The sequence below is a fragment of the Platalea leucorodia genome, assembly GCF_965183815.1.
Source record: "Platalea leucorodia genome assembly, chromosome: W".
Lineage (NCBI taxonomy): Eukaryota > Metazoa > Chordata > Aves > Pelecaniformes > Threskiornithidae > Platalea > Platalea leucorodia.
In genome coordinates, this window is record NC_138859.1 from 22,653,185 (window position 1) to 22,669,972 (window position 16,788).

Consider the following 16,788-nt stretch of genomic DNA (forward strand, 5'->3'; position numbering starts at 1 on the left):
AACTTCCGCCACATGGGTCGTGTGCATTGGACTTCGTCTGGATCTTTGGATAACTGCTCATTGTCCAGGTCATTATAAATCACTTCCAGCACAGCTAATTCCCTCAGGTACTGGATGCCTCTCTCCATGGTGGTCCACTTGCCTGGGTGACATATAACATCTTCCTTGAAGGGACACCTTTCCTTCACACCTGACAGGAGTCGCCTCCAGAGGCTGAGGGCTTTTGCCCCTTTTCCAATTGCTTTGTCAATGCCTCCTTCTCTAGAAAGGGATCCCAGCTGCTTGGCTTCCCTACCCTCTAATTCCAGGCTACTGGCCCCATTATCCCAGCATCGGAGCAGCCAGGTGATGATGTGCTCACCTGGACGACGACCGAAATCTTTTCGCATATCTCGCAGCTCACTCAGGGGATCGGGTGGTTACCATCTCATTTATGGGTTCCGCCTCTTCCTCCTCCTGTTCTCTTGATGGCCCTGGCTCATCATCAGCCCTTACTAAACGAGCTGATTTCCTTGTGTATTTTTTCTTCTGTATAGGGGCAAGTGATACTGGCACGGATTGGTTCTCTGGTCCAGCCGCAGTGCCTATCGTGGGGGCTGGCACAGCCACGGGGGCCGGCGCAGGGGCTGGCACAGCCGCAGTGCCTGTGGCAGGGGCCGGCACAGCCATGGGGGCCGTCATTCTGTCATCCGATCCAGAGACCTTCTCTTTCCCTTGAGGGTACTGAATAGTATTGAATAGGGCTCGGTAGGCATGGGCCAGGCCCCAGCACGTTGCAGTGATCTGTGTCTCTCTGGAGTTGCCAGGGTGACAACATACATTTTCCAAATACTTTACTAGTTTTTCAGGATTCTGCACTTGTTCGGGGGTGAAGTTCCAAAACACTGGAGGTGCCCATTGTCCTAGGTACTTGCCCATACTCTCCCACACACCCTGCCACTCATAACTATCCAGCCTTTGAGGAGATCTCTGGATGATATTCTTAAGCTGCTTATTAACCTTAGATAAAACTGAAACAAAATTCCCAAGAACTATCAACGGATATATCTTAACTACCCAAGGATGCTCAAGATAATGAAAAATTGTTGTAATGAAGGAGAAAACATCATAGAAGAAAGTAACAAAGGTGCCATCCTGTATTTCCTCCATAAAAAAACTCTCAGAAGAGGAGGTATAATTGCTAATTGTCTCCATGAGGTGGTACCCGAAGTACAGTAATGGCTTCACTACAGAACCCAAATACCAGACAGCACTCAAGGCCAGTGTTTTAATAACCAGTCTTCCAGGCAACACATCACTCATTATGGCAAAGCACAGCAAAAACAAGAGCATGGTGCAGATCAGGTAGACTAGTACCGAGAATGGATGAATCAATATTACAACCGATAACTGTTAACAGAATGAAATTCCTTAATACACTCTAGTTAATCTGTTATTATCTCAAACCCTTTGAGCCCCACGTTGGGCGCCAAAAAGGACTGTCGTGGTTTAACCCCAGCCAGCAACTAAGCACCACGCAGCCGCTCGCTCACTCTCCACCAGTGGGATGGGGAGAGAATCGGAAGGGTAAAAGGGAGAAAACTCGTGGGTTGAGATAAGAACAGTTTAATAACTAAAGTAAAAATAAAAATAGAACAGTAGTAATAATAATAATAACAATAATAATAATAACAAGTAATAATAGTACAATAGTAATACAAAGCAAACGATACACTCTACAATTGCTCACCACCCTCCGACCGATGGCCAGCCCGTCTCCCAAGCAGCGATCGTTGCCCCCCCCTCCCCCGGCTAGCTCCCCCAGTTTATATATATACTGAGCATGATGTCACATGGTATGGAATAGCCCCTTGGCCAGTCTGGGCCAGCTGTCCTGGCTGTGCCCCCTCCCAGCTTCTTGTGCACCCGGCAGAGCATGGGCAGTTGAAAAGTCCTTTACCACTGTGAGCGCCACTTAGCAACTACTTAGCAAGAACAAAACGTCAGTGTATCCTCGACATTGTTCTCATCCTAAACCCAAAACACAGCCCCATACCGGCTACCAAGAAGAAAATTAACTCTATCCCAGCTGAAACCAGGACAAGAGGACATGAGGAAGTGGGATGGAAAATCTACCTTGACCCTAAAGGCACGGGTATGTGAGTTGCAAGGAAAAACAACTACAAAAGGGGGTTCTTCCAGGAAAATTGCTGCTCCAGTTTCCAGTGAGCAGTTCCCCAGACAGAGTAGAAGGGCTGATTTTGCTTCCGATCTCAATAAAGGGACTTTTGATTCGCATTTACAAGAAGTGAGTAACGAATGCTATGACCAGGACTAGAGGGGCCCTGCCTCCAGCCAGGTGGAGGAAAGGGACAACCAGTTTACTGGACTGTGTGGATTCGATGGCCTGGCACATCAGACCCACAGGAGTATAAGGCTCTAGTGGACACCGGTGCACAGGGTACCCTAACGCCATCAAGCTATAAAGGGGCAGAACCCATCTGTATTTCTGGAGTGACAGGGGGATCCCAACAGCTGACTGTATTGGAGGCTGACGTGAGCCTAACCGGGAAGGAGTGGCAGAAGCACCCCATTGTGACTGGCCCAGAGGCCCCGTGCATCCTTGGCATAGACTACCTCAGGAGAGGGTATTTCAAGCACCCAAAAGGGTACCGGTGGGCTTTTGGTATAGCTGCCTTGGAGATGGAGGAAACTGAACAGCTGTCTACCCTGCCTGGTCTCTCAAAGGACCCTTCTATTGTGGGGTTGCTGAGGGTCAAAGAACAACAGGTGCCAATCGCAGGACAGCTGACCCAGACTGGCCAAAGGGCTATTCCATACCATATGACGTCATGCTCAGTATATAAGCTGGGGGGAGTTGGCCAGGGGCAACGATTACTGCTCAGGGATGGGCTGGGCATCGGTTGGTGGGTGGTGAGCAATTGCATTGTGCATCACTTGCTTTATATATTATTATTGTTGTTGTTGTTGTTGTTATTATTATTATTATTATTTTATCATTATTACTACTACTGCTACTGTTTTACTTTATTTTCATTATTAAACTGTCCTTATCTCAACCCAGGAGTTTTCTCACTTTTACTCTTCTGATTCTCTCCCCCATCCCACCGGGTGGGAGTGAGCAAGTGGCTGTGTGGTGCTTAGTTGCTGGCTGGGGTTAAACCACAACAAGACTTCTTAGACAGATACCCTTGCTGAAAACTTCACAGAAAAACATTAACCATTTTGTCATTTAAATGAGCATACCTTGGTTTTGGGGTTAGTAGTGCTGGGTGAGTGAGTATTTGTCATACCTTAGTGAATCACCGAATAATTTAGTTTGGAACGGACTTCTGGAGCTCCCCTGGTTCAAACCCTTTCTCCAAGCAGGGATTGCTTCAAAGCTAGAGTAGTTCACTCATGGCCTTGTTGAGTTTGGAATTTCTTCAAGGAGAAGATTGTCTTATGACATAATCTGAAGAGGAGTTGTTTTACAGGCTTGGACTTAGACAGAAACAACTTTTAATTGAGAATGTTTAACTTATAATAGGCTTAGCAGTCAGCAAATATTCTTTAGTTTTAGCTTTTAAAATATTGCTGCTAAACTAGTAAGCAATTTAGTACTGCAAACATCCAAAATATGAGAGTTTTTCTATGGTTCATTTACAGTTCATTCTATTTTTTTGCCTTTTCATAGGGTAGTAACTTCTCTGGCATGACAGTTCAAGAGTCTGGTTGTCACTGAAAAAATGTCTGACATCCACCATGTATTAGGCAAGTAGGAAGGTCTTTTGTGGTAGAAATCTAGCAGGTAGCTGGGTAATGCTGTATTAATACAGTGCAACCTACAGAGGGCTTCTAACACAAATGGAAAACACAAATGCCTTTTATTGCCATTATGAGCATCCCTGTAAGAGAAACTTCTCTGTGCCAAAGACCTATGACATGGCAGTCCCAGCCATGTTTCCTGTTCTATTTCTCACAAACAGCATAGTCTGTGTACATTTAAAATGTCATGGTTAGGCATGGGCTTGAGTAATTTTTTACTGCTCTTCATGTTGTTATTACATTTTGCTGTTCTTTAATACCCTTCCCTATAACTCCAGCCATATCAGAGGAATGTGTCAGCTGCAGTTAAAATACCAGCAGTAATAGCATTTATTAAGGTTTGCAAAATTCATAGAATCATAGAATCATAGAACTGTTAAGGTTGGAAAAGACCCTTAAGATCATCAAGTCCAACCGTTAACCTAACACTGCCAAGTCCGTCACTAAACCATGTCCCTAAGCACCACGTCTACCCTTCTTTTAAATACCTCCAGGGATGGAGACTCAACCACTTCCCTGGGCAGCCTGTTCCAGTGCCTGACTACCCTTTCGGTGAAGAAGTTTTTCTAATATCCAACCTAAACTTCCCCTGGCGCAGCTTGAGGCCGTTTCCTCTCGTCCTATCACTTGTTACTTGGGAGAAGAGACCGACCCCCATCTCGCTACAACCTCCTGTCAGGGAGTTGTAGAGAGCAATTGAGAGGCCTCGTTGCCCTTCTTTGGATGTGCTCCAGCACCTCAATGTCCTTCTTGTAGTGAGGGGCCCAAAACCAAACACAGTACTCAAGGTGCAGCCTCACCAGTGCCGAGTACAGGGGCACTATCACCTCCCTGGTCCTGCTGGCCACACTATTCCTGATACAAGCCAGGATGCCATTGGCCCTCTTGGCCACCTGGGCACACTGCTGGCTCATGTTCAGGCAGCTGTCAACCAACACCCCCAGGTCCTTTTCTGCCAGGCATCTCTCCAGCCGCTCTTCCCCAAGCCTGTAGCGTTGCATGGGGTTGTTGTGACCCAAGTGCAGGACCCGGCACTTAGCCTTGTTGAATCTCATACAGTTGGTCCCGGCCCAATGATCCAGCCTGTCCAGGTCCCTCTGTAGGGCCTTCCTACCCTCCAGCAGATCAACACTCCTGCTCAACTTGGTGTCATCTGCAAACTTCCTGAGGGTGCACTCAATCCCCTCATCCAGATCATCAATGAAGATGTTGAACAGGACCGGACTCAACTCAGTTTACAAAATTATTGTTTTCCTCTTATGCTGAAGAGCACATGGAAGGAAGAGCATAGGTTTTAACCTGCTCTAGACTGCTAGTGTCACACTCATCACAGTATTTAACACACTACAGTATCAGGCTGCAGAGCAGATGATTAGTAAGATGGAGGGGGATAAATTATACTATCATGCATCTTGGGCATCAGCATATTGTTTGCTATGTTGTTTTCCTCTTGCTAAGAGGATTTATTTTTCTGTTTTAGGAGATGAAAGTTGTCTGTCAGGAGTGATTTTTGGTACAGAAGCACCCATTACTGTTGTGTTCTCCAAAATGTTCTATATTTGTCCAAAGAATGAAAACATACAAATATATACAAACATATGTTTATTAAGTAGGTTAATATACTAGAACACATTTAAATATAGATATTTAAAAGTATAAATAAATATATATGTGTGTGTAGGCACATATATCTGTTAAAACAATATCTGTAGCCATTAAAGTAACCTCAGTAAAAATAGTTGATTGCATGTTACCATCACTTGTGCATGTTTGTTACCCAAGTCTTGGGGTAGGAGGTTTTAGAAAAAAAAAAAAAAAGATTAAGTATGTGACCATATCCTCATAATTGGAACTATCAAACAACATAGGAGGCCGCTTAGTTTCTGTGCTTGAGATGTTATTTTGTTCAGAAACAGAACAGAAATGTTCTTCCACAAAGTATTTTTTTTCCTCTATACTTGTGTCTTTTTGCTTGGCAAAAGATGACCTAATCCTTCCTTTATAGCTGCAGTAATTGAAAAAATAATGGCTTAGCATTAGTGTTTACAGTATGTATCAAAAATACAAGTTTCATTATTTGTAACAGGACATTGGTAGGCAGTAAATTTCTGATGTTGCTTATATAAATTCCATATTCTTTTATTCTCAACAGGTGTGTTCTGTGAAGCAGGATGAACTAAAAAAAAGGAAGGTAAACACTAGGTAAATTGGAAATGAAATCTCCTAAAATGTGTATCATTCTGTGACTCTGTAAAAACCTGGATTTTGTAATCTCCAGAAGGAGTCATTAGGGTCAGATGTAAAAATCACAGAGTCTTCTGTGTTAGCTGTACCACATGTTTGTCTTAAAATGGCTTTGGTTTGACCTTCTGAAATAACTTTCTAAGTGACTATGGATGGAAAAACAATTCACTGTATCATGCTGTCTACAAGTCTTTGTCTGGAATAGCCTGTGTTCATCTGCAGCATAACTTTTATTAAAATATTTAGCCATATGGTATTGAAGGTAGACAGCATGTTCCAGCACTTTGTTGCATAGACAGACTGGTATGTGCTGTTTCCAAGAGGAAAAAAGCCCCTCATATGTCATTAGTGCCTTTGCAGTCATTTAGCTTGTCAGAACAATATTTTTGTTTTAAAAGTCTCAACCATCACCCAAGCAGGAGTGAAAACATCATTAATTTGTAGCACTGCTTATTTGCTCTTTGTCTGACACAGATGATACTCATTTTTATTGACTCTGTTTAAATTCTCTCAAGCGTATACAGACATACTCATGCCCAAAGAGAAAGGACATACCTAGACTAAATAATTTAACTGCATTAATGCAAAAGTTTAATCTATGCTACAGGGAAGAAAGTGCCTATCTGCACACAGGCAGATTCAGATATTCTTATGCCCTGAGTGTAACTTAAATGTAGTTCTTCAGTAGTCAAGGATTCTTCATTAGAGTATATCAATATCATCCACTTTGAGTCAGTTTCTGGGAGAACATAATTATGCAAAAATATATTGTTGATTTTGAAGATTTGTTTCTGTAAAACTTGAAGTCACTATAATAATTACTTTTCTTCTCAAAAGATTTTCACTTTACGAATTACCATTTACTATTTATACTGCAACCATGTCAGCATTCCAACCATGCCAAAGCTCTGTTCTGCAAGCCACCGTGCAAGCCTACAAAAACAGTCTTTGCTTGGAAGCATTTAACAGACAGATATTCTATCCAGTTTAAAAAGGATATGAAAAAGAAGACTGATGAATCTTAGGGATGAAGAGCAATAGAGAAAGAAGGACGAAGTCAAGAGAAGTAATTGTATTGCTTCCAGTGGCTTCCTAAGTAACCCAGTCTGCATTCCTTTGCTTTCTCATTTACATCAGATTGATCTTTCTGTTGACATACTGATGAGTCAAACTGTTATAATTTTAATTTTAAGCACATTTATAATAATTATACTCTTATAATTTATTTGTAATTCTGGATCTCTTGTATTTTTAAAGTAATGCTAAACTTCTCCTGTCCTAGTTTTCTTATACTCCTGAAAAAAATCAGGGTGGTAATGAGTTTATGAATCACACAAATGTGTGTGTATGTGTCAGATTGGCAAGGAGCATATTTTCTTAAATACATCTAATATACCGTAAGAACATATTGCTTTGCTAGGGACCACATTTTCCAGAGATTATCAAATCTTGTCTAATTGATCCTATCCGAAGGAGTCCATTTGGACAGTATTTTGTTTGTTTTCATTTGTTTCTTAATTTTCCCTCCATTGACTATTAGCCCTTCTTCTATGGAAGTGAAACAGTTGGGGATAGTCTTGTGAGAAAGGAATGCTTGTGTCTAAAGCACCATTTACTACACTATGGAAGTAGGAAGACAACTTGTAAAGACACATATGCTTCTGTTTTCTTGCATTTCTGTTTGCGATAGTGCTCAACTATCAGTGCCAGGCTAAAAGCATGCATTTTGCTTCTAAATAGTCATTTAATACATTCCTCAATGAAGTAAATTCAGAAGGTTGTTATAATTGATTGATTGGTGATTGGTAGAAATCAGCTAATTAATACTAATCACATTCCAGAAAGGAAGTGACACAACTTTGCCATTATTTACACTATAAAAGCAACAGACTGTGTCCCTAGAGCTTTTCATAAAATAGGTCATTCTTTGGCTAGTCTGTTCTTGTAGTCTGACTACTACTACAAATTGTATGAACCAAACTTGAGCAAAATTTTGCATTTTTAAATACTGTAGGTTTACAAATCTAATTGCAGTTAACACAGGTCCTTACCCAGAGTCGCACATTCTTCCATCAGTAGTTTGGCTCAGGAAATTTCACTTAGAAGTTTTCATGGCATTTCAAGGCACTAGCAAATCTTCCTGATTCCATCAAAAAATATGCCAAGAAAGAATTCTAACACATAGGTAAAAACTTAGCATAAGGAATCCCACACAGCTAGGCCACAGATGGAGGACAGGGTGCTCATAACAATCTTTGCATTTGCTGACTCCTTCTGGCAGCTGCTCCACTGCACCTGGTTCCTCTAATGCCACTGTTACTGCTTCTCTTCTCTTCCATCTGTTTCTGAATGTCACCTACTCTCTCTAATAGCCCTGATTAGAGAAGGTGAGGAAATGCTTGCTCAATACAGTTATGACAGAGTGTTTAAGTAAAGTAATATATAAATCATGGAAATGGATTTGGGCTACATCTTGCTTCTGTTTGACCTGAGGGCATGGTTTCTATGGCAGTTAAAGCACTGACTGTGTGTGCAAATAATAATTAGTCAGAAAGCAGAATTTGTACTTACCAATTCTGCCATCTTAGTGAACTAGCATATTCTGAATTAGAACTGAAAAATGTGTAATGAAAAAGTAATCTTCTGTAGCATTTACCTCTCCCCCACCCAAAAAAAGTTTGCATTGCTTCTTTAATAAAAATAACAACATGTTTTAAACTTTTTTCCCTTTTGCTCTCAAATCAGTCAATCTGGCACCCTGAGTCAGGCACTCCTTTTTACAGGGTGTCTGGTAATGAGCCCCTGAGATAGCACATCTCAGTGCAGGAAAAAAAGGTTGCCTGTGGCTACATTTCATATGGTTTTAAGTTTCTCTTTGAACCAGAGCATTATTTCCCTTTCTTACAACTGCACTGATGCATATATAGTTGCATATCTATATTAAGCTGTGAATGATAGTAGAGTGCTCCCAACGTAGATTGCCATCATAAACAGGGCAAGTCTGTAGAACACCTCCCACCACTTCTTTAATACTCTTACTATTTTGAAATACAAAACATTCCTTTGATAATGTTAATTTTCATTCAGAAAGAATGAACAGATCTCATAATCTGCTGATCTCACCTCCTGTATCATAAGTCAGGAAAAATATTTCAACTCAAGTAGTAAAGAATAGAAGTGTAAATTATTATATTTCATAAAATTATTTCTTATCTCAGTGGAAACTGGTCTAGATGGTGCTGTTTCAGTCTCCTGTAACAGTAACTTGAAGCCTTGGAAATGCACATTGTCCTTGATGGAGAAGAGGCTCAAAATCAAACTCTTCCAAACTGAGGTGTGCTTCCTGATGACACCAAAAGGCAGCCAGCACAGCAACTTGAGTCCTTTTTGCTTTTGAAAACTAACATGGTTTCAGAATACAGATATTCATATAGACTAGCCTCTGCCAGGAAATAGATGAATAAAATATCATTCCAAGAATGGGAACAAGTGAGGCCAGTTAACATGCCAAAAGCTTCAATGCAGTGAAAGTTACTGTGTTTACCACCAAAATACTCCTTGCTTACAGTGTCCCTCTGTGATGTCTGTTTCTTTTCACCCTGAACATTTTAGCCATTGATTAAACTTAGAAAGTACAATTTTAGTAGATATTTGTAAAAGAATGAATTCTGTCACTTTTACATTAACTCATATGTCCAGCATTGAGACAATATGTAGCATTATTTCTCAATATGAGTAAGAGAAGATAAAAAAATACTGGTCCAGAGGCTCTTTCTGTAGAGCACAGATATATTTTTTCCCCACTTCAAAGAAAAGGTGAAAGTAAATAAACAGGTTGCTTTGCAACAGTGTAATATAAGTTTTTCTGTATCTGGCAAGTGCATCATATCTTGAAATAATAGGTTGCTGTGTTTTGTAGGAAAACAGCGCATTGCCAGTATAAAACGTAAAGTTCAGAGACAACCTCAAGTCTGACACTTGGGTTTCTCTTCTAAACACCCACACACGAACTGTACACACAGACTGCAGTCATTAGGCATGTGATTACTTGAGCTGCACTGCTGCTGGAGGCAAGAAGGAGCTCAAGCTGGCTTTTCACAATCCCTTTAAGCTGACCTAGGTGATAGTTACCACCAAAAGAGGTCATTCATTACACTATCTCCCTGCAAACACACACCTACCTTGAGCTGTGCATTCCTCCTGTCTCTTGCCTGCATGAGTGAGCTGCATGAGGGAGCTGTTTTTGCCAAAAAGATATTCCTGGGAAGATTGCTCTAGCTCCTCCCTCCTTTGCTCTTGGCCATGTGGCCCTGCCTTTCTTCCTGGCTGCTCATCCGTGACTTTGCTCAATCAGTTTAACTCATTGATCAACAGAAGGTAACTTCTGATATTTTGCTTCCATTATTTTCTCAGATTTTAGAAAGTTGGATCAGCTTGTGGAAGAGCACTGGCAGAGAGCACTGGAACTGGCACAGGTGAGAGTAGTGGGAGCTGGAGTTCCCCACATGGCAGTGGTGAACCACTGTCTTCATTGCCATTTCTTACTTTAAGTCCAGGTGTGAATCCTCAGACTCCCACTGGAGCTTAAGGTATTTTTAGAGCCTTATAAAAGGCATAAGCCTTCTGAAGCTTAATTCTTCAAGCAGGAGGTATAAGCAAGCATATTTACTTATCATGATAGTTCATTTGCACTGAGTTCTACCAACGAAGTTGTTTTTACAGAGGGCATAAACCATAAGAGAACACCAATGCCCCTCTCTGGCTTAGGTTGTCCAAGGGTTCAGCTAAGGTGAAATTCAGCTCAACATTAAGACACCTTAATTAACACATATATTTTGGCATCTGAACATGAGCAAGACATCCATGCTCCCATTGTAGTCTGAAGAGTGGAGAGCCCTAATCACCTCACCTAAAGCAGACACCTATATCTATCTGGTCAGCTAAGTAGCTCTTTAGACTATTAACTATAATGGTAACTTAGACCTACCTGAAACAAAGACATTTACATTCCTGGAGCTGTTTTCTTCCACTGGGGATCAATTCAACTGCCAAAACATGGACATCTACCATCATTCAGGCTTTTAGATAAGACAGGATCTACACAAGACCTGTGCTGTTCTGGATCAGCACCTGGAAGCCTGATTACATACCTTAAATGGTACTGGAATTCTGTGTAGAGGAACCGAATCACACTCTGATTCCCTCAGGAGGAAAAGGTTTACCCTTGTCTAGTTGAATTCCTCCAACAGCTCCCTCTCTACCCCTAGAGAGAGAAGACAGGCAGTAGTACATTACTAAGTTACATACTGGGAGATGTTCAAGATACAGCGTTTTTCATAGAGACAGACTATCTGACATTTCTGACGAGTTCATATACTGCTAGGTTTTAACTATCACAACAAGTAACTATCAAGGTTTGTCAGAATATCTGATTTGTGAATTCAACCATAGGTGTAAATCTTGAACTAGTACAGCTTATTTGTTTGCAACCACAGGCTGTTCCAGACAAAGGTAAACTGGTCTGCTAAATTAGTAACACGTCTTGGCCAGTTCTGGGTACAGCATGTCCTATCTCCATCTATAAATTTATGTCCGTGCTTCTATTTTTAACTATATACATATCAATCAGTGAAAACACTGATCCCAGTAGGCATTGCTTCTATTCTAAGGAAAGCCGCATTCTACTTTATTCAATGAGAAATACTTGATTTCTCCTGATAAAGTCTCTATTTTCCATAAAAATTGAATTATCTGCAATAAAACACATTGTGTCAGGACAGATCAAAGACAATACATTTATTAAACTTTGAGAAAAACAAAAAAACCCACTGATAAGGAAAGTTAAATAGAAACTGAAAGACACATCTGATCAGCGTATAATGGCTTGTATGACCAGTAAAGTACCAAAATGACATTCTGAGTTTGATTGAGGTATTTAACTATTTTTGGCAATAAAAACAGAGTAAAAAACTTCTTCCAAACACACATATAGGCATTACTTGCATTAGTGTCTAACATCTATGAAATTTTATATGAAACTAAATAATGTAGCTGTTAGAAAAATATAGCAGCAAATTAGCAGAATATCTAATGCACATTTGCCTTAAAGTACGTGCTAAACTTAAAAATCCCACCCAATAGTTGGGCCCGGTCCTGTAGCCCTTGGTCACAAAGAGAGCATCAGTGAGTTCAGTGGGAGACATCATGAACAAGACCTGCATTCACTGCACTTCATACATTTCTGTTCAGGTCAGAGAAAAGAAATGAATTTGCTTTCTGAGAGGAACCCTGTTATGATGGAACTATGGCCTAGGAAGGTAACTTCTGAAGCAATAACAGTTCATTGCAAAGCTCCATCAAGTTCTTAATATACGTAAGAACAAAGAGAGCTTTCCCACCAAGTTTCGGTTTTCTCTCCTTCTGAAAGTCTGCCTAACACGGTCAGAGGAGATGCTGTTAGGCTGCAAAAATGATAAACACTTTTGAACAATACTGTATACAACTCCCTTGTTCTACTGAAGTCTTTTAATCCTGTTATAGCTTTAAAAATGAACTGCTGGCCAAATCCTGAAGTCCTTATTTTATTTTTTTAATCAAGACTTTATGTGGCGCAAACTAATAACTGTAGCGATACCTTTGGCTGTAGGAGGGCTTCAGAAGTTGGTCAAATATGAAAAGATAATGCTGCTAAGTCACCAGAACTTATTCATGTGTTTTCAAAAATTTTTAATGAAAGTGTAGTTGCACACTGTTTAATACTGTGGTCAACAAAATCTTGCTTATAAAATAGTATATTATTAGCATTAACCAGAATCTGATGAAAAACAGAATCATTTGCCCAAATTTTTTTTATATTTTAAAGTTTTCTACAAAAAATTAAATTTAATGTATATTTCTATATTAGTTACCATAAGAAAGTAATAGAATCAGTTACTGTAATTTTCTACAATATTTGAAAATTTCTCTACAGGTTTCTTTGGAGGTATAAAACGGCTCAGTAAAAATCTATTTTTTCTTTTTGCTGCAAACAAAACTTTCATAAAACAGAAAACTCCTTTTTAAGATTGCGGCAATTACATTCCTTAAATGGGTCATCATAATTAACCTACAGTGTGTAGTGTAATAGAAAACATTTATGTTTTTATGACTAAAATATTAAAATATATTTTATTAATTTATATAAATCAAAATAGATGTGTTTGTTATTCAAACTACTTTTGTTTTTTCACCTGTATGTTCAGTTCCCAGTTATTGATATAAAGATCTCTGCCAACAGCATGTTTTTTACTAAATTCTTAGACTTTAAACCACCTGATTTTTAGCTTTATCAAAAAGCATGATTTACTGTACATTAAACATAGTCATTTCAATGTTTATTATCACAAAAATCAACACCCACAAGAACAAGACAGTCACTGCTAGTAAAACAGTCTCAAGACAAATTCATAGATAATATTTACAGAACACAATAGGAATATTTTGATGAATATTTTATGTTTCATCATTTCAGATAAAATATAAGAACCATGATAAACTTTTAGACTTCATTTTGGTTTCAGCATACAAGCCTGAGCTGACTCTCTGCTGTGAAATACTGCACACATCTAGTCAAAGAGCAGCTACGGCGTGATTTTGTTCAGCTGGTCTGTGCTCACATAGCCACAAGACATGTTAAATTCCTTGTCTAGCACAGGCAGTGCAGTTGCATTGAGCATAAGGCCTTGTGGAGAATGAACTATATGAATAGACGTATAGTCTGGGACAGGCATCTCTGAACTTGGGGTTTCTGCTGATGAAGCTCCAAGATTGACACCGGTAGTGGTAAGGCTCTCTGTGGTGAAGTAAGCGTCCTCATTACAGCTCTGCTCCTGGACATGTGGCTCATCCTCTTCATGGGAAGTCAGAGCAATACATTTTTTCACATCTGCCTCACAGAAGTAGACATTGTCCATGGTGAAGTTTTGTTCTGTGCAGCCTTCACACTGTGGTCTCCCCACCTTGGATTTCTGCCCTGGTGAAAGTACAACACTGCCTGCTGGAGTAATATCACTCACTTGCGCGTAAAAGTCAGTATTTGTCAATGAATTCTGGTTACTTAGCTGGGTATGGATCGATGGTCTAGCTGAGCCAATGCTGTCTGCAAAAGGTGACCACAACTGGCTATTTTTGGACTGAGTATTAGTATGCGGCTTTTGGGTGTCTGTGTCGGCAAGACTTGGAAGTGACTCACCATTATCTTTCCTATCAAGGCACAAGAGATCCTCTTCTTTTTCAGTTACCTTTTTGAACTGATCAATATCAGAGATGGCATCACATGTGTCGCTTGCACTGAAGTCTGTCTCTGGAATATCTGGTTCACAACAACTGGCCCGTCCAGAATCATCATCCTTTGCTCCCAAGCAATTCTGTGATTTCAGATGATCTTCACTCAGGAGCCTGTCGGTATCTGAGACTCTGTTCTTTTCTTTGGGGTCTTCTATGTCCAACTCAATAAACTCAACCCACAAGTCATCATTGTATAGATGTGTCTTGTAGCTGTCATGGCTGGCTAAGACGGAGTTCACTTCATCTAGCTTTCCTTTCTATAAAGCAAGAAAAAAATAATGTTATAAAGGAAAGAATAAAAATGCTTGTGCTTTTTATGGTGTTAACTTAAGGAAAGGTGACTGTAGCTGATGTAATAATTGCAAAGTGAGTTGGTTTTTTTTTTGTATTTTATGAAAACTAATTCTGTGGCAACTCCCCTGTGTCATAATTTTTTCCTACAAAATTGTTCTGCCTGGAACAACAATTGTCACCTGCTACTACTACAGTGATTCCCACTGTAGATTTTAGAGCACAATATTACCTTCAAGAGATCTGGGTCAATCCCTTTAATCTTTGGAACTGGCACAGGAGGAAAAATCAGCATTTTTAACCTGGAAAAAAATAAATGATGGCTTTAAATTGACAGTGGTCCTTTATGAGGAGTTTAGAAAGAAGACATATTTACATTGCATTTATACTTATTTACTTCAAAACTGAAATGTTTGAAGATTCAATTTCAAATAGTGCTAAGGAAAAGAATGATTGTTTTCTCTCATTCCAAATAAAAAACTGCAGCCTTCCTTGTTGAAATCATATACATTTATGTGGGAATCCATTTTGGACTCCGGTCTTTGATAATTTAATGGTCTATAGAAAGAGAGTAAATTCCTAGAGCACTGTTAATAATTTACCTTTTTACATAATTTTCAAAGGAACCTGATACAGTTTTTTTTTCAGGGACAGAGTAGTCTTACATAAGCCCAATAAATTTAAATAGGGGAACAGAAAAAAAGGAGTTGGTGAAAAGAGTGAATTACTTTAGAACTAATAAATAAAACAGAAACACAACTTCAAAAATTTAGGCTAGTATTTTGCCATCTCTATGACAATTCTGTTTTCTGAATTATTAATGTAACAAGTAATATATAATAACAACAACAGGGTTTTACCCTTGTAGAGAAAGAACTAGTAACTTGCTTATGCATGTACATACTGTGGAAATAGATATTGTTCTAATTCTTCATAAAGTGAATTTCTAATTCTTTGAGAAAAAAACCCATGACCAAACAACAAAAAAAGAAAACCCAAATAGAAAGATGATTTTTTCATTAATAATAATCCAACAATAGCAGGTCATGCCTATCTCCTCCATTTTACCTCCCTGCTTCTTCTGCAAACAGATAAACTGTACTTCCCAAAAGGAAAATTCAGCATTCTCTTTATACTGGGTTACTTGCCTATTTTCGAAAGTAAGCTGTGGGAATGGTAGATCCAAATCCAAATATTAGTTTTGCTGCATTGTTAGTGACCTTGGTGAGGTCCAGGGAGGATCAGAGGGGTCTTAAGAAGTGCTAGAGAGAAATTTAGGCAACTTCTGTTTAACTATGGCAGGCCCAAATTCCCCAGCTGTTTTTGTTTTTGGCAGACCCTCAAAGTTCTGCCCAGCAAGCCTCAATGAGAGACAGAAATCCAGTAATTTTCCACCTAATCCCTGGAGGGGCAGTGTTAGCTGTGCACTGGCTGGGGTCTCAGAGTACTTGCACTTACAGTTGAATCCACAAATCAGCTATTCTGACAGGATTGGGCACTGCTTCTAACAAAACAGACAAAGGATTTTACCACTCACTGCCTGGAGAAATCATTCAGAAGGGAGAACTACGCTCTGCTCCTTTCTTAGCCTCGCATAATTCAAGCCTACATCTCTCAACTCTAAAAGAGTACGGCCTAACCCTATGGCATCTGTCCTAGGGAGTCTGGTTCAGATCTTGTGAGATCAGAGTTGAGAAAACTATGACTTGATATCTTTTCAGATACAGAAGGAAACTGAGCCTGGATATTTTGCATTACTGGAAACCTATGCAGCCTACTCTTCTGCAGAAAACATTGCCACTCCCACCACCACGTGCACCAGTTTGAAGGAAAGGGTGCAAGCCCATAGGTCCAGAAAACCTTTCCAGATGAAGTGTCCTCAGTGGAGAAAAGCCTTCTCCAGCAATCATGATTAGAATGGAAAATATTAATGAGCTGTGATCAGAGACATGCTTCAGCCCTCAGGATCTTCTGTCACCAAGCCACTCCTTGCTCAGTGTGCTGACCTTAGTGGGCTCCTGGTCCCACGTGCGAGTTGTTCTTGTCCTGTTCTGACACATCTAGCTTTTGTCATTCATTGTATCAGGAGCCTTGCTTTTAACTCTGGGATTGGGATGCTAT

The 16,788-nt window shown here is 39.9% G+C and overlaps 1 protein-coding gene across 2 annotated transcripts in view; it reads right to left on the minus strand.

The window, feature by feature from the left end:
• Positions 1-11,888: 11,888 nt before the first annotated feature.
• The window catches only part of LOC309601881 (growth hormone receptor-like), a 164,330-nt gene continuing 159,430 nt past the window's right edge, over positions 11,889-16,788 (minus strand). For both annotated transcript variants that reach the window (XM_082335124.1, XM_082335125.1), the window contains exons 9-10: positions 14,900-14,969; positions 11,889-14,633 (exon numbers count right to left, since the gene is read on the minus strand). In XM_082335124.1, the coding sequence (XP_082191250.1) occupies positions 13,671-14,633; positions 14,900-14,969 (1,033 nt within the window). In that variant the 3' untranslated portion in view covers positions 11,889-13,670. The remainder of the gene's footprint in view (positions 14,634-14,899; positions 14,970-16,788) is intronic.